This window comes from Nanorana parkeri, unplaced genomic scaffold (assembly GCF_000935625.1).
Source record: "Nanorana parkeri isolate BGI_ZX_2015 unplaced genomic scaffold, ASM93562v1 scaffold1143, whole genome shotgun sequence".
NCBI lineage: Eukaryota > Metazoa > Chordata > Amphibia > Anura > Dicroglossidae > Nanorana > Nanorana parkeri.
Window position 1 is genome coordinate 227012 of NW_017307411.1, and position 19185 is coordinate 246196.

Genomic DNA, 19185 nt, shown 5'->3' on the forward strand with positions numbered 1-19185 from the left:
GCACCCCTTCGGTTTTACTGAACCGAAGGGGTCCTGGGGCCGAACCTAGCAGAAGGATCGGCCGAAGCTCCTTCGGCAGCTTCGTGAATAGACCCCCAAATTGCATTACTGAGCCACTTATTACTCCACATGTTCATATAGTTTCACAAGTGAGATCACCTGCAAATCATATGCATCGTTGGGACTTCAGGACAGGTTTTGAGATAGATTGCTGCACATAATAACCTGTTTTCTACACTAAAATACTTTCTCTCTAAATTTTCTAGCCATGAGGTGTAAGCCACTATTTTCTCTGTTTTGCTCCAATAAAGAGAAGATTTTAACAAGATAAAGCATTTGAAACTGTTGCCATATTGTCTTTTATACCCTCATGAGGAGAGTGACCCTTCGTGCATCTACCAAAGTCTAAACATGGTGATTGCTTTGCGTTGGCCTCCTGTGTATATTAGAGCAGCCATTTTAAATGAAAACCTTGATGGAACCAGGCCATGCTCAGTAACAGAAACGAGTTTTACAAGTAGGTCAAGTAGACATCATTTTTTCCAATGGAATGTCTTAGATTTTCTGATATTATGGAGTTACTTTAATATTACACATGAGTGTCTGTTAATGGGGATGATGGGATATTCCAAATGTGCCTACGCTTAGTATAACTGACACTTTTAACTTTTTATTAGTTGGTTGTCCAATGTCATCAATGAGATCCTTTTGTTCTATCTGGAGCTGCAGCCAGACATGAATGGAGACCAGCTGAAGAATGTCAGGAATGCAGCACTTATCACATGGTTCATCATGGTAAGCCAGGCATGACTTCAACAAGCTTGGATATTATTATTAATGACTAAGTTCCAGCTAAGATGCTTTCAGTTATTTTAACTGCTCTGCATGCTCTTATTCAGGTTCTTGCATATATAAACTGATAAACTATGAACAAAAAAACTATATGCAGTATATATTGATCTAATGGCATATGTTTAACCCATTCTATCTTGTCATGCTTTCCAAGTTATTGTTATTATTATGATTATTATATAATCATAATAATAATGATAATAACAACAACAATAATACACAGAGTTAAACAAGTAAGTTAGTAAATTAAATGCGAATAAAAACAAAATATTATTAATAAATCCAGTTAATTAAAGCAAAACTAAAGCAGAAATTAAAATGGCTTTTCTACCATACAAATCTTTCCCCCTATGACTTGTACCTTGGCAGCCACGCATGTGCAGCTCAGTGTACAATCCTGGCATCTAGGGATGCACAAATACCTTTCGCGTACCAGTGCAGATACTTGGCATTTTCATGAGAACTACCAGGGTTGCAGCGGTTGCAGTTGGGACCTGGCTCTGGCCCTCCACCACTGTCCTGAAATCATTAGTCTGTATTGTTTTAGAAAAACTGTCACATGACAATAAACAAAAATGTATCAGTACTCGTACTCGCAAAACTGGTATCTGTGCATCAATTTATTTATATGTATAAAAACAAAATCATACATTAAAACAGAGATGTACAAATCCCAGGAGCTCCGTGTGCTCCTTACAAATGACAGCTGCCTCCTAACTTTTGAATTTTTCTCTAGTCTAGTCTTGGAGCTCAAAAGTATCGATACATGTACTCGTACTTGTACCGAGTACTGTACTTGGTATCTGTGCAACCCGACTGGCATCTGTAATATGCCAGAATTGTACATCTGTAAGTGCTGGGTGCAAGAATGCATGAACTCCTGTAAGCATGCACAGGAGTTATGTTATCTCAGCCCAGACAATCAAGACCGCTGAGCACTCAAGATCTCAGAAGAAGGAGAAGAAATAAAAAAACAGATATGGAGTAACAAGGGAGGTGGACGTCACAGCTTTGGATAGTGGCACTTTATTATAAGATTCTTCAAGGTAAGAATGCCATGCCGTGCATGCTTGCACATTATGACAAAAGCTCCTTGGCCGAACGTTTCATTCCACTTTAAATGATCTATGACACCACAGAAATGCCTTTTCCTCTAGTAAACATAGAAGTCTTAGTAAACATTGACTAATACACTGTAGGATGAGATCTCCTGACTCCACTTGAGTTAAGGGAAAATCATTTTACAGTTGCCACTAGAACAAGAATAAAGGGGAAATCCTCCACTGAGGACACCTGTTCTGGTGACAACGATCTCAGAGGAGATTTCCCCTCACTTTGGAGAAATTTCCTCTTACTTCCTTTTGTGCCTGCAGGGCAGCAAGTTAGCCTGTACCCAGCTCTTCTGGACACTTTTCAGCAGACAACGTTTCTGTCCTGGTGCCCCAACACAGCCAATCAACAAAATAAAGTTAGCTAAAAAAAAAAATACAAGGGTTTTTAAACACCCTCTATTCTCTACTCTATCCAGAAAAAAATGGCGTTAGATACACTTTAATAGAAGTGGAAAAGAGATGGACATAGAAAATGACTATATACAGAAGCAAAAAAGGACTGTTCATTTAAATTTCTTATACAATTTGTTCAGTATCAGAATGGATATTCGTCAGGCAGAGCAAGCCTCACCTCACTATTCGTAAATTAAGTTTTAGCTAAGTTAGTGACCCATATGTGATAATTTCCCCCTATTGTCCAAGTAATAAAGTAATGTTTTAAAAACATTGCTAAGAAACATTTAGAACACTGTTTTATGCAATGCCCAAGACTGCTCCATGAGGCAGCATTGACCCTTAAAATATTCCAGCCATTACCCATTAATCTGGCTGTCACTTGTCAGCCCTGATCAAAGGGTAATGCTGCTTCTGCTGCTTTAAAGCAGTGATTTGTTTACTGTCTGCACTTGAACTGGTTTAGTTTAGATTTGTTTTGTTTGGTGGAATTAGGTTAGGGTTAGTAGATTCAGATAAATAGCTTTTACTGAATTCATAAAATTGCTTTATATTTTGCATTTGGGCATTAAGCAGTAACACCTCTTATTCCTAAAGAAAACCTGTTCTAAGTGAAGTATGTATGCTGCCATTACCGACTTCTTTCTGGAAATGCTAGCTGACTTGCTACCATCCAGGCCCTCTCTATCACGACCACTAGATCAACATGACAGCCAGACAGTTAGCATTTGCAGGTAAGGTAGCCTCCAAGTTTTTTTAAGTACAAATTTCCTTTAAGGGCAGAATCAAATTTTTCGATTGCGGGTAATGTGTGCGTTAATGCACATTTGTGTGCTGCGGTGTCATTCATTTTGAATTGTACCCCATTGTACCTTTCTCATCCCAATGCATTAATACTGTACACCACACCAATGAATGTGGGCCCTTAGGGATTGATATTCAGATTAGGGTGTCAGTTAATTACATTTTGCCCTTAAATTTTGCACCGTTGAATGACAGAGGCTGTCAAAATTGCCAAATTGCAAAAGATCAAGACCCTGTCTACAGCATGCGACTTGAAACCAAAAAGCTCCATTTAGCTACAAGTATAAAGTTAAAGCAGGTATTTGATGCTTACATGACAGTACTAGTGTTACCTTAGGATCACTTTAAAGATGATTTTGTGGTAATACTCTGCTACATAATGTAAATCAAATGTGGTAAGACAGTTTCTTTATTTAGGAGGAAGCATTTTGTGATTTGTTTTCCAAATGCATTGTAACCCTCATATACATAAATGTTTTGTAAGCTCCCTGTATATGCTGTGTCTTAATATTGCACAGTGTTAGACTAATAAATCTTTTGTTCTTTCTTGTAAGGGCATACTGAACCCAATGCAAGGATTCCTCTTTACTTTGGCTTTGTATGGATGGACAGGATGGAACATTGATTTCAGGCTTAAGCACAAGGAAATCTCATTCGAACATCTGTCTAGTACATCTGCTGTTGAGTCTGATCGCAATGGCCGAATAGGTTCTTTCTTGAACTACCCTGGCTACATCCAGGACCCCACCAAAGCTCAGATGGAGAACAGCCAACAAACAGACGAGGCACTGAGCATGCTTTCTGAAGGTAATGGGAGTATAGCAGAGAGGATAACCAGACACTCCCCTATTTACCAAGGCTGGTAGCTCCTAATTATGCAGTTCCATCTATCCAACAAATTCTTATTATATTGGTGCTTTACTGGGCCCTTTAATATTGAAGGGTTTATGTCTCAATGTACTGAACTGCTGTGAATTGATCAAATATTTCTCTTTGTCAGAGAATAAGCTACAGAAACGATAAAAGTATTATGGTTTATATTTTATGAAAGTGACTATATATATATATATATTTTTTTTAAATGCAATTCCAGGTTACCTTCATAATGAGCTACATTAAATCACTACTTTGAATTAGCATTAGCCATTAGGCTATTATCTGTCATCCTCCATCACAGTCTAATGCTCTTCCATTGGATTGGTTATAAGGGGTTTTACCTAATGGCTAATCTACCTAAAATGGAAATTTCAGATTTTGCTAGATGCTTAACAATTAAAGATAACAAGTTTGGTTTAGGTTTCAGTTTTGCTGAAGTTTAAAAGTGGAAAACCCCTTTAAACTATTATAATCAAAAGGTAAACGTTTGTTTGAAGTCACAGAACCCACATAATTATTTACTTGAGGGTCATGCTGACTTTTACTTGTATGTGTTCAATTGAAGGCCCATTTCCACCACATTGTTGAGTGCTGCAGCAAACAATGTTCTCAGGCATTATGGTGTATTAAACAGTCTTTTTAAAATAAATGGATCTAAACCCATAGTGGTGCAATGAGGTGATGAGAAAATAATGCAGGGCAACGCACAGCAGCACACATGCATTTTGGTGGTGCATTGGAGGGCCATTCACAATGAATGGCACGACAGCGCACCAATGTATGAAACATGCACAGTGGTGTTAATGGGCTCTAAGTAGAACAAGAAGTATTAGCTTATTTGGAGTTGTGACAGTGAGAACAATGTACACCTACAGAGACTGTGAAAGTAGATGCATATTTAAGTGATTTTATTTAGAGTGCGCATATAACCAGTGAGACAATGTTCAAGTACACCTAGAATTAAAATATCTTTTGAATTGTAAAGGTCAAGTCTTTACAGGGTGTCAAGATTGTATTATGAAAATATATATTCATGATAATAAAAGACATGCCATTATTTCAAATGTTATACTTCACTGTATAGTAGTATAGTTTTAATTATAACAGATTGGGATAATCAATATTGGATACTGCTGTATGGTTCACTGGCAAAACAGGTCATATTTCTTTGTTCCCCTTACCACCATCATTCAGTCTTGTGTTTCAGGCAGTAGCTGTAAGTCATCCTGTACAATCCTGTTGTCTGCTAATGTGTGTCCCATTCCATTCCCTCTACCATAACCGCATAGCAATCTTGGTACACCCGATGGAGTGTTACCAGGGTCTACCATAGGAGGCTTCAGTTTGGATTTTTAGACCCACACACACACATACTAAAGCCTATTTACACAATAGCCAGCTAACCTACCAGATTGTCTTTGGAGTGTGGGAGGAAACCAGAGTACCTGGAGGAAACTCATGCAAGCACAGGGAGAACATGCAAACTCCACGCAAGATTTTGTCCTGGCCAGGATTTGACCTGGACCCGATTGATGTGAGGCATAAGTGCTAACCAATAAGACACTGTGCTGCCACCTAGTGTGTGTCCAGTAAGAAGATTCTATGGGTTTAGAGAAATGTTCCACCAGCACACCTCTTAAACAAAATGTTCATCTGTATTTAAACATCAATTAATAAAGTATCCCCAACCAACATTTCGGGACCACACAGGGCCTATTTCTCAAGACAAAGGGGCCTATTCACGAAGCTGCCGAGGGCAGCCGAGTGAATGACCGATCTGACATGTGCTTATATATACAATACTTATATCCCAACAGACAACAGTGAAAAAAAACCTATTGATTTTTTTCACTGTTGTATGTTGGCATGGAAACATTGTTGGGGAAGTGTGTTTAGTCCAAATCAGGGGAGCAGCCTAGCAGGACAATGCTGCTTCTCAGAAGATGCAATACAGTGAGTGAACATTGTCACCATAAGACAGATAGTGTATTATTGACAGGATCACCAGGTTAAAATCACCAGGTGAAAATCAAGAAAAAAAACCCCAAAAAGTAAAATATTGCAACCACCACATCTAAAAACTGGTAAGTTGTAATGTATTACATTTTTGTTTTTGGGTTTAGATATGCTCTAACTTCAAGGGCACATATAATTTCTACCCACCTCTTTCTAACAGAGTGCCAACCTCAACCCTACTAAGATGCATACTTACCAGCCTGTTATGTTAATAGCATTTGGAGAAAAGCCCTTTTACTCTGGTCATGCCTGCACAGTAGATCTATATAGGCTTCTCTGCGAATAAAGACACTTATAGAGGTCTGGGAATGAAATCACTTATAAGATCATCCTATAGAGGTCTATGAATTAACATACCTGGGAGATAGTGCTATAGAGGTCTGGGAATGAAGACATTTGGAAGATTGTGCTACAGAGGTCTGGACAAGAACAGACTTGGTAGATTGTCCTATTGTGGTCTGGGGATGAAGACACTTGGGGATGGTGTTATAGAGATATGGAAATTAAAAAAACTTAGGGGATAGTCCTAAAGAGGTCTGGCAAAGAAGACACTTGGTAGATGGCCTATAGAGGTCTGGGAATGAAGAAACTTGGGAGATGGTACTATAAGGGTGTGGGAATGAAGACACTTGGGATATGGTTCTATTGAAGTCTGGGAATGAAGACACCTAAGAGTTGATCTTTTTGAGGTCTGGAAATTAAGACACTTGGAAGATAACCCTATAGAGGTCTGAAAATCGCTAGCCTGTGAAATGATTTTATCCAGATAGGCTGTATTTATCAGCTTTTTCCCAAAGTAACCTAAGGCATGTAAAACTCAAAATTAATCAAAGTCCAATGTAAACATGTGAAACCTAGGAACATTGCATTTAGTTAAGATAGTTTCTGTTAGACACATACAAATATACATATGTATAAACATATATTAATTATAAATGCATTAAAATAAGGAGATAAACTGAAACATTTTATAACTGCAAAAGTAAAAAATAAGGTAGAGATAACGATGCTTCAGGTGGCATCTAATTGGGACAGCCTAGTTTACTGATGTCACCGTTTGCCAGGAGTGGGACTCTCTCTCTCCACTGTATATAGATAGATACAGTATGCATTTTCACCTACAGCATAAGAAAATTATACTTGTATCTTTGACCAGTTGAAATATTTTTTATTGTAAACTAGGTATGTCGATGTCTGCGTTTTTTGTACACAGTGGGTAAAGAGTGTCTTTTTTCTAACAAAGCAGGTATCTGTGAGACATTCTAATGTTAGTGTATGCATTTCAAAATGTTGAATTACAACCTTTCCATCACATCACAAAATTATTTTTACAATCTGGAGTCCTCAAAATAAAAGTTTTTGTTTAAGTTATAGTGATGTTTCTCTTTAATAAATTCAGGGCATATTTAAAGGTAAACTTTCATATATTTGACTTTAATGAGAATCCAGTAAGGGTCACACACTGAGGTGTGCAAAGATCACGCCTGCTAAAAAGTGGTGCTTAATACAAAGGTAAATCAGTTTTGATGGAATCTGCTTTAATTCAGATCTGATTTGAAAGGAGTTTAAAGAACCAATAAAGTGATAGTATAGGGAGATTAACTGGGAACCTCCAAGTTGGCTGCCTAGAGAATATTCTGTATAGACCTCTTATGTGAATGCATAAAAGTGTTGTTTTTTTTTTTAGCAAATATCCCATTTGCTCTTATTGCTGTATAACATTTTGCTTATGTAGTGTTACAAACATTATGCTGTGTTGACATGAAAGATGTATACAAGCAGAAGCAGTTTTTAATGTAGGTTACTCCTATACATGACCCAGTTTGGCTCCCCTTCTGGCACCCATCTTTCATACTCAACATATTTGCCCTTTTTAAGTTGGTGCCACCTGACTCTGCAGCAGAAGGGTTGATTTTACTTGTGCACCAAGCCTTGTCTTGGCATTGATTGCCCTCTGTTGTAGCAATGGAATTAGTGTCCTCTCTGCCAATGATTGCCATAATTTCACTGGCACTAACCGAGCTAGTCTCATACTACAGCTCTTAAAAATTTGAATTTGAATATTACCTGGACGAAGCAGTGTAACAGGAACTCTTAAAAGCATACTCTAGGAGGAGCCTTCCCAATCTCTACCATTACAGCCTCCAAAATTTCTTGTGTAGGTTTCTACTAAGTCAAAACTGGCCCAGAACCTTGCAATTCCCACATTCCAGCACTCAGACCTGGAAAACGGCCTCCCTGGCAATGAGCACTGCAACATGGGTGCCCTATGTTCCCCCATACCAAAAAGTATTTAATCAGATCAAGTAGTAGATTGGGGAGATTAAAGAATATTGGCAAGCATGAATTCTATGTGGTGCCTGCGATAAAGCGAACCGGTAGCTTTGCATAGTCCAAACAGTGCAAGTACATGCTTTAAAGCCCATCTCCAGGCTACCCCCACACTGTAAAGATTAAGAGTTCTTTTTTGTCCAGGGGGCTGGAGTAAAGCAGATTAATTTACCATGTCACTGCTGCCACTGGCTCCCTCTGGGCTGTTAGACCAGTCGCCACAGCCTGCCCTCCCTTGGACTCCCTTGGTCTAGGCTGATGTCATCATTCCTAATACAGGTTCCATAGACCTGCTTTAGACCTGAGGATGCTAAAGTATAGCTGGAGCGGAGGGAGAGAATAGGATAGCACTGTAAGGGACGTACCCTGGTGGGGTCTGGTGCCCGGCGTCCGTCGCGGGCCTGTGCAGGGACAGCGGGTTCCTCCTGCCTCGGGTTGCTCACGGCGGGTGATGGCCTCAGGTGGCAGTGGCCGTGGTCGTACTGCGCAGGCGCGTTGTGGATCGCCGGCATCTCTCTCTCTGCCGGGATCTACGTCCTGCGCAGGCGCGCCCTGTAGCTCCGCCCCCTCTAGAGCGAGCGCTTGGCTTAAAGCCGCCGCTCGTTAGTTGATCGGAGTCGCGGGCCTGTGCAGGGACAGCGGGTTCCTCCTGCCTCGGGTTGCTCACGGCGGGTGATGGCCTCAGGTGGCAGTGGCCGTGGTCGTACTGCGCAGGCGCGTTGTGGATCGCCGGCATCTCTCTCTCTGCCGGGATCTACGTCCTGCGCAGGCGCGCCCTGTAGCTCCGCCCCCTCTAGAGCGAGCGCTTGGCTTAAAGCCGCCGCTCGTTAGTTGATCGGAGTCTCACTATTGATGTAGCAGGACGCTGATCAACTCAGCGCTCCCTTCGCTCCTCCGGGACCTGGACTCTCAAGTCGCTACCTGACTGGAACGCAAGTACCCTGGGCTATAGCTAACAATAGCACCAGATATCAAAGTGTCATTTCCATATCCACTGCTGTAAATACTCTTAATTGCTGGCTTAACATCCACTGCTGTGAATGCTCATCATTTCTGGTTATAATATCCACTGCTGTGAATACTCTTAATTGCTGGCTTAACATCCACTGCTGCGAATGCTCATAATTGCTGGTTATACTATCCACTGCTGTGAATGCTCATAATTGCTAGTATACTATCTACTGCTGTGAATACTCATCATTGCTGGTTGTATTATCTCTGCTGCGCATACTCTTCATTGATGGCTTAATCTCCACTGCTGTGCAAACTCCTCATTACTGGTTAAACAAACACTGCTGTGCATACTCACCATCGCTGGTCATTAACCCCTGCTGAGTTAAATGCCCCCAGTGCACGGACTCATTCGCTTACTTCAGCTTGAACCACACTCTGTGGTAACCAAGCCTTCACACCCTAGCGGGGAATGATGTGAGGCAGCTCCCTCTCAGCCTCTCCTAAAAACGGGCCAAGCGAGGTGCAGCTGCCACTCTGATACCCGTACCCTCAACACCACAGTTGAGATCCATATAGCATTAGCTAACCCGGAACGAACATTACAAGCACTGACCACAGGAGAAGCTGGGTTCAGGTAAGTAAATGCTTTACTCTAGTCTCATAGACAATCGCAAGCAGTAAATCCTTACAATGTGGGAGTAACCCTACTGCAAGGGCACTTTTTTGTTTGCCCGGAGATGGGCTTTAACAATAGTTATTGCATATCCCTGAACGGTCTCTCTTTTGCAGGGACAGTCTATTTGAAATCAAATGCCCTTACAGCTATTTCATCCTCACTTATCCCTGTTTTTGGTCTGATGACCTTTATTCACAAATACACAATTTAACAAACAAAAGTTTTGTATCTCACTACAACTTTCAACAAACCTCCAAATTATTGAATTAGCTATTTTCATGATCTATGCAAATAGGAGTGTGGCAGGGGGTATATCCTTTAATTATATTAGTTTTGCTTAAAACTGACCATCTTTTCCATCTCGTTGGGAGTATGCCTATCTTTTTGATAACAGTTAATTAATACATAATTGTATATGACATGTACATTCTTACATACAGCTTATGCTCCATTGTCCTTTTCATTGAATACATTTGAAAATTAATATTTGTCTAAGTAAAGGTGCTTTATAGGAACTGATTTTAATGATGTTTTTTGTTCTTCATCCACTCTCATAGTGACTGAGTAGAAATTACATTTCAGAGTGACATTCCATTGTCTTTGTCAGTTACAGAAGGTCCAGGTACACTGGGGTGATTTACTAAAGGTGTCGTGCATATTCACTTTGCAAATTAATCTTTACTTAGGGGTCTATTCACAAAGCTGCCGAAGGATCTAGCCGTAGCTTCGACCGATTCTTCGACATGCTAAATTCCAATGGGCAAAAATTACTATTATTTTTTTCTATTCTGACACGGCTCCGTGTCAGAATAAAGAAAAAAAAAAGAAAAAGCAGTGTTTCTCTCCTGGGCGGCCGGGAGTGGGAGGCTCCCAGAGCGCCCGGCAGAGGTTTTTTTTCCGTTTTTTTTTTTTACGGCAGCAGAACCGCCGGACAATAGAAAACTGTTGGGTGGAGCTAGCTGTCACTGCTAGCTCCGCACAATCGTTTTCTATTTACTTTTATTTAACTTTTTTCACTCTTTTTATGTTCTGCTCAGTCCCTCTGAGGGACTGAGCAGAACAGCCGAGCCGAATGCCACTCAGCGGCATTCGGCTATTCACTCACTGCAGTTCGGCATCTATAAGAATATGCCGAACAGCAGTGAGTAGACTGCCGGAGGTTCGGCTCAGCCGATCCAGATGTTGGATCGGCTGAGTCAAACTCCTTCTGCGCTTCGGGTCAGTTCGTATATGAGGTAAAGTCATGCTGACTGCAATCATCCAGTCGTGTACCAGCAAAAATTTAGCTTTTTTAAATATTTTCCTCGCATATAATTGGGTATTCTTTGCAAAACAAATTTTCACTTAACTTAACCTCATTTACTATGCAAAGTGAGAATGAAAGCTAGACATTTAATTCAACAACATTTTTGATGTTTGAAATTTCCAATAAATAATCACACTGTAATTAAAAACACATTTCTGCTCAGCGGAACTGTTTTTCATCAACTAAGCTTTGGAAAAAAAGTCACAATTTACTATGAAACAGCTGTGCAGTAATAGTATCATTTCAGCAATTCTGCCTGTGGTATTTTACAGTCATAAATTTATCCCTTCAGGTTCCTCAAAGCATATCTGCAGTCAGAAAAAAAGTTGTTTACACGAACTCTGGTCGTATAAAATCTTAACCCTTGCAGTGTGGCTATCCCTCTTGTCTAGAAAGCTAAAATAACAAAGATATACTCACATGAACATCAGATCCAGGTTGCTGCTAGATCGTTCCCTGGAGCCTTGCTCCACTCCAGCAATTGAATGTCCCTTAGGGTCCTTGCGTCCAATACACTGTACATTGGGGGTAGCCCCACTGCAAGGGTTAATATTTCATATGTCCAGAGTTCTTCTTTAAGCGCTATCAGTATGGTGCCTGCTTCCCCCCCTTCCCGACCTGGCAAGGCATATTGGTATGCATATACTGACCCAATTTCTGAAGATGAGAGTCGACATATGATATGCCAAAATTGTGGGTGAGTTGCTTCACTGCCCATTTAGAACAAAAGACCGGGCCAGGCTCTGAACCATGACACCTTGTCAACATATGCGTACCAGAAAATGTTGGGCTTAGGAGCTCCTGGGGTGCTTTAGAGATAAAGAAAGTACATGTTCACTTTTACCTGACCCTAACACTTAATCCTCACCCTATGGCTTGTGAATTTGTAGATCGAGATGAACCACTGCAAATCGAGAACAAAACTGCAAATAGCACCTGCACCCTTTTGCGCGACAGGCGATTTCACTTGCGCGCAATTCAAAGGAGTGGACAGCCTCTATTGACTTAAATGAAAATCTGTATTTTGTGTGATATCGCCTTAGGTGTGAACCAGGCCTAGACCTAAAATTGTCTGTGTAGTCCAGCCCATATTTTTTTCCTTAACACTACTTAATCTCGTAAGGGTTAATCTCATGTTACTGAGCACCTATGTTTCCTGAACTAAAAAACAACACTCCTGGGCCAAGAGGGGTGGCTACTTTAGAGCACAAAGTCCATATACCTTGCCGCACTCCTTACCGGATATCCCAGAAATAATGGCTGCTTTTAATGACTGGATGGTGCCGCTCAAAATACAATAACAAATGCAGATGTCATCAGGACTCCAGCATGAAGATTCACGTCAGTGGAAATCTACTTTATTGATAGATGTCATGAAGACAAAGGCTTTCGGGGCAGCACAGGGTCCCCTTCCTCAGGCTCAATAATAATGGCATCTCTCAATAAAGTGGATTTGCACTGATGCGATTCTTCGTGCTGGAGTGCTGATGATATCTGCATTTGTTGCAACACACACAGGGACCATGGGGAACAAAAGTGGCCACCCTCCAAAAGGAAGGACAGTGTTGGCATGAATTCAGAGATGATTTGAGGATCTACAGCTGAACGATACAAAAATAAGATACATTTTTGTTAATAATTAAGGTACCTAAATGTATTTTTAAGCTTTAACTCCTGAGTTTAGTGTCACTTTAATATCTCTAAAAATCTTCTACACAACGAATGCATTTCAGAATGAAGAACTGTTCTCTTTCTCAAATCAATTGCTATCTTCCAATAGCAGATACAATACTGTTATATTGCTTTCAATTTATATTTTATCCCTTTTCTCAGATTATTACAGTGTACCTCGTTTATGCCTCACCACTCATATTCCTTGCTTATAATCTCCCAAATATTTCTAGCAACATTAAATTCACATTTGTAATGCATACTGTTTAGTGCTGTAATGTTTTCTTGAGTATGTTTCTTATATAATAAAAATGTAATGTTTAAAAAAAAGGAATCAATGTTTCCTCTTTAAACCACAAGGGTAGAGGGCATCACCCCTGATGTTATGGCTGTACTCAGATGGTGCTAATTGGGGTTGTTATAAGTATCGCAGAAAGTTTGAAGGTATACTGAGACCGCCACAGCTGGGACGGATCCTGACATTACTGCCGAGATCCACCCAGCTGCGTGAGTGACAGCGGGCTCTGAATATCTAGAGGTAGAGCCAGCTGTACCCGCCCCCTCCCCCGTCCGTTCCTCTACTCAGCGCCGGAGGATCAGAGCAGGGAGGGGGGAATCCCTGCTGAGAGCCGTGACTGACAGTCACTGCTCTCTGCAGGGAGATGATCGAGAAGTGAGGGAGCGACGGCATGTTTTTGTTTACTTCCTGATCTATTGAGCCGACGTGTGGCAGTTTCATTGTCGCACATTGGATCGAACTATGTGGATGAGGGATTTTCACTCACCTCATAGTTCTCCATTAAGTACCCATTATCAGCTAAGTTATTAAAGATGCAAGCTTTCGGGATACCTTACATTTTGGTTTCATACAATTTTGAAAAATGGTTCTGAAATCCACATATCTATTCACAGAGTTGTAAGTATATTGTAATTAAGCAACAGAAAACCTCAAACAATGTTTTCTTCATTGTGTATTTAAACAAAAAATAGGTATTTTAATTGTATTTCAATATAGTTTTCAAACCTGCATGGCCATTGATGTAGCTGGAAATATAAAACCGATGATAACATTTGTAGAACATTAATAGAAGTAATTTCATATGCGTCGATGAGAAAACCCCGCATACGAGTCAATTCTCTTTTGTTTTGCTAGGTTCTGAAGCTAGCACTATTGAAATCCACATATCCAGTGAACTTCCACACTTAGATGACATAGAGGCTGATGATGAATCAACAGAAAACCTCGAAAAACAAAAGCTGGTCAAGTGATCATCAAACTGGGCACTTCACAGGCTGCAGATGAAAAATGTTATGCCTAATGCACAAAATATATCCTATGTGAGCTTCCAACCAACAAGATATTGGAGCCATGCAAATGTCTAAAGGCTTATCTGTTTCTCAGTTCAATTTTAATTAAAGGAACATATAAAGTCAGATAATGGTCATATATTTGAGATGCTGATATGTTTAAATTGTGTTATATATAAGCCTATAAAAATATAAACCAGGACCCTATGACATATAGCAGACTTGTGAGCATAACTGCTTCTTCCAGCTAATAAACACATCATGATGTTTATAGTAGTTGGTGAGTTAATCCCCCTTATATGATATTAGCAAAAGTGCCCATTCATTGAATAGGTAGAATTCAAAAGACTTACAGGGTTCATCACAAAAGGGTGAAGAGTTTGGAGAAGGCAGGAGAAGTGATCAATCTACAACAGCATAGCTGTTTTGGAAAAATTATCCAATTCAGCTGACTTTGCAGTTCAGCTATGTTGTCCTAGATTGTTCACTTTTCCTGCCTCCTCCAACCTCTTCACCCTTTTGTGAATAGCCCTGTTTGTGGTATTAATAACACCTATTTCTAATACTGTTACAATTAGTGGTATAGCTTGCATAACGTACAGCACATTCAGCGGGGAGCAGTGTGAAGTATGCATTTGACTGCACGGCTTACAGAATGTGGCAGGTTGGAGTATGCAACATCTAGCATAGTAATGGAGTGGGCCATCATGGAGTATGTCACATACAACACAGTGTGCAGAGTGGGAATCCTTTGAATAATGTAACATACAACACAGGTTGAATGGGCACACTTCCGTTATTAATAATAGTAAACACTGAACTCTCCATTTGCTGCACACATAACACTAAGCTCTGTCATGTGACAAAGTGTAGGTAGGTATTTCTCTCACTCTCACTTCTTTGTTTTTTTTTACTTAATATATCTATGGGAGTATGACATTGTCCATTCCTTTTTTCTTACAATTGGTCTAGCATCAAGGGCAGAAAAAAAGATGTGTACTTGCATTACTAGCAGACGCCAATGATAGTTTTTCTCATATAATATGTTGCACTAGAATATTGACAGTTGGGATCTGAGTGGTCATTATGGGCAACATGGAGACTTTTCTTGTTGCCACTTTTTATGAATGATGTCCAATAATTGTGCAATGTTGTTTTTATATAAACCACTTGAGAGGCCAAATTTTGAATGCAGAGAACAGTTTTTGGGCACTACACTATAAAAAGGTCAACCTTATTAATAAAAGAGATGAAAGATCTTACAGTGTGCTTAGAAAAATACGTTTTTTTTTGGTATGGATGAAATGGTTATTTATAGGTGGTACAATAAATACACAGGAGTATATTCAAGACCAATATTAAGACTTGTCAAATTAACCTTTTATCCCATGGACAGTACAAAACATCCATCCCATAAGCTTGGAGGTTGGTTTCAAAGTTGTACGTTGAACTGCAGTATTTTAGATGTATTCCAGCTGCGCTGCAGGTAATTCATGGCTACCCAGATAGCAAGGATAACTTGCCACAAACTTGTGGCAGGGTTAAATTGTAATTCTTGTTAACTTTCTGCACACATTCCTGGCAAGTTGTAGACTTGCAGAACACTTGCAGCACAAGTTCTAGTTGACTTTGAATTTGTAGCAAATTTGCTTGGCAAGTCTACAGCAAGAGTCCTGCAGGTCTTAGCAAGAGCAAGTGTACAGCACTTTTACAAAGAACGTTGATCTGGAGACTTGCAATGCAGACTTGCTTTAATTGTGCAACAAAATTGTGAAGCTTGGCAAGTCTGCAATACTTTATCATATAGTAATTTTCAAACTTGCAGCTAAATTGCTAGCTATCTGGGTACTTGCTACATTAATACTCCCCTCCTCCCTAAAACAAGAACATGCAATCATATTTTATTAAACATGACAATATATACATTTATGTCAAGGGATTTAGTTCTACTTTAATCAACCCTAGCTATTCTAATATTACACCTATAAGTAAAGTTTTTTCACCCAAAGAACTGCCTGCCATCTTTCTCAATCTCTGCAGACTCTACTGTTTTTAGTGGGGAATAGAATGGTGCACAGAAATTGTTTACTGGTTTTTGCATTGGAATGGTTTCTATCAATTTCCATAAGAATTTTGATCGTTTGGTTCCTGGAAATTAGGAAACAATTGAAATCATGGATGGCAGAATGCAATTGCATATACAATTTCACATGAGTTATTTGTGCTTGACAACTGATGGCATCCAAATTTACCATATGTATTGCCAACACAACAGCCAACAGTCAAACTGAAGGTTATTTGAGACAATATGACAGAGCCTCTTTAAAGGTTACCCTTTACCCACTTATACTCCCTTTCACGTCACATAGATGAATGAGCATGTCATGATGAGTGCTTGGGCTAAGCATTAAATGTACTGAACACTCACATGACAGAGGGGGTAACATCACCAGTCATATAATCTAAAATCCAAAAAAATTCCTTCCACCTCATAATAAGCACCACTTTTGCTTGGCACTGCTCCAAACCAGTCCTATCTCCACAAACTTCTCAATACATAACTTTGTACATATGTTCTATGGTTACGGGTTATGTTGCATCAATCTTTGTGCTTTAAATGTGTTACTCTGATGCTAATATTTATTCTGTATAGTAAATTTAGTCAAACCTGCTATCAGAGCAAGCACATGCAGAATCTGAAGGAAGCTGCCTTCTTCCCTTGTGGTTCTGGCTTATGTCATCAGGTGGTACATATCCGTTTTAATATAAGGTATGATTAGCTCCCCAGAAGTTAAGTTACTGCTATGTGGGGTGATTGAAGTGACCACAGGTACTAGTGATGTCAAAACAACCAATTAAATGTGTCATAGGAGGACCTGCAGACCCTCCAGAAGCAGGGGTCTAGTTGCAACTTCAAAAGACGAAACCACTAATCTTATGCCACTGCACACAGGTGTTGCATGTAAGTATATTTCTGTAAATAAGGACAGGTGATAGACAGCTCTGTTAGCAACATTTTCCTAGATCCACACAATAAGTTTCTATTTCTGGATTTTATAGCAATTTATTATGTAGATCTCATTTTGCAGCTAGCACTATTTTTTGTCCTTATGAAGGACTTTGTTGAACCACACAATGCAGAGTTCTTTTGCACTGTTCTTGTACATTATTTGGAAGATTTAGCACTACACACACTTTAGTTATTTTGGAACAAAGCACCAATAACACAATTATATCCAATAATCCTGAAATATTTCCTGTATATTTGGACAACAGGTTTATCTTTTTTTCTGTAAGCTAGCCAACTGTTCCATTCTATTCATCTGGTCTATGTTTGTAAAAACGGTATGCCCAGTTCTTAAATCGACCTAACAAAAAACTTTCCATAACCTGGGGAAATATCATGTATTTGTTGTTGTCGCTTGTTTAATATATGTTTACTTTGTATTGCTGGGTATCATTAAACCTTGTACGGTATAGTAATTATAATGCATTTAGCTGTTGAATGTATTTAATCTGCAAAGTCTTCTTTGTCAATACATATACCGTAGTTCACAGAAAGCATAGGCAAGCATATTTCTGGAATGTTTTATCATTGTTGTGTTGGAGTGTATTTTTTATGTAAAACCAGGGCAAAGAACTGGTGAGACTTGATATCTGGCCTGTAAGCCATGTGATTTACCTAGAAAGTGTATTTACAGTCAATACTTTTTTTTGGTTTATCACAGAGTAGTGAACTGGTAGAACAGTACAGTTCAGCTGTCATCATAACAGGAGGTGAGAGGAAATCTTCCAATAGGGACACCTGTTCAAGTGACACGTTGCAAAATTTGTATTCACTTCCTGTTGTGTCTGTATGACAGGAAGTCCAGGGGAAATCTCCCTAATGAGACACAAGCATAAAAAACAGGGGTTCTGATCCTTCTCTACTATTCTATTTCCAAAACAAAACATGTTTTAAAGATATTCTTTAGTGTGGGATCACATTATATGTGTCAAGGTCATTTTTCCCCAGCGCAGCCAAAATGCAAGACAAGGCAATTTGCCTTGTCATGGATGGGCTCAGTTCACACCACAGCATTCCGTTAGTGCGTGCTTAAAAAAGTACGGCATGCAGTACTTTTTTTAAACACACAGCAGTGAGACGCGCTACAACGGCATCACACCATGGTGAGCCCAGATAAATGAATAAAATGATGAAATGTCACATGTGACAATTCAATAAAGTTCTACATTAAAATAAAAGAAAGTGCAATGCAGCTCAATCAAATGCATCGGTACTGTCTGGGGACATACACACCTTCAGCCGTGCAATTGAGCGTGGCTGTTGGTGTGAACAAAGTCTTAATCTCAGGATGAAGTCCTCAGAGCTTCCACATGTGTAGTTCAGCTAATTGGAGCTGTACAAATGTAATATTAGATTAATATCTAATCTTTGTATCAAGCTATTACCGTGAAGTACACTGTAACTAGAAATAGAATTGACAGAGGACTGACTAACAGAGAAACAAAATTAGCAGTAGCCAACACTCTATCTCACTGTTATATTAAGCTTCTGGAGTGCAGCTGGAGTCTCCAATTTGCAAGTCATACTACACTGTTAACTGTACACTATAAAAACAAGATTTAAAAATATGCTGGGAGGATCTCCGTGATGGGATAAATGCCACCATGACTATGGAAACTTAACGGCCCAGTGTCAGATGACTGCAAGTTGGCAGGGAATGAGAAAGGGAAGTAGTACCTAAAACTATATTTATGTTTCCCATCTTCTGTAATCAACTTAAAGGGTTATTAAACTCATGCATGTTTTTGCATATATCTACTTCTGGAAAGCAGTAGATATATGCAAAACGATTAAAAAAATAACTTTTCAAAGGGTTAAT

The 19185-nt window shown here is 39.6% G+C and overlaps 1 protein-coding gene across 1 annotated transcript in view; it reads left to right on the plus strand.

The window, feature by feature from the left end:
- Nucleotides 1-14437, plus strand: part of GPR143 (G protein-coupled receptor 143) — a 38304-nt gene extending 23867 nt beyond the window's left edge. Inside the window, exons 7-9 of the mRNA XM_018568142.1 lie at nt 678-795; nt 3716-3968; nt 14145-14437. Coding sequence (XP_018423644.1) covers nt 678-795; nt 3716-3968; nt 14145-14260 — 487 coding nt within the window. The 3' untranslated portion in view covers nt 14261-14437. The remainder of the gene's footprint in view (nt 1-677; nt 796-3715; nt 3969-14144) is intronic.
- Nucleotides 14438-19185: the final 4748 nt, after the last annotated feature.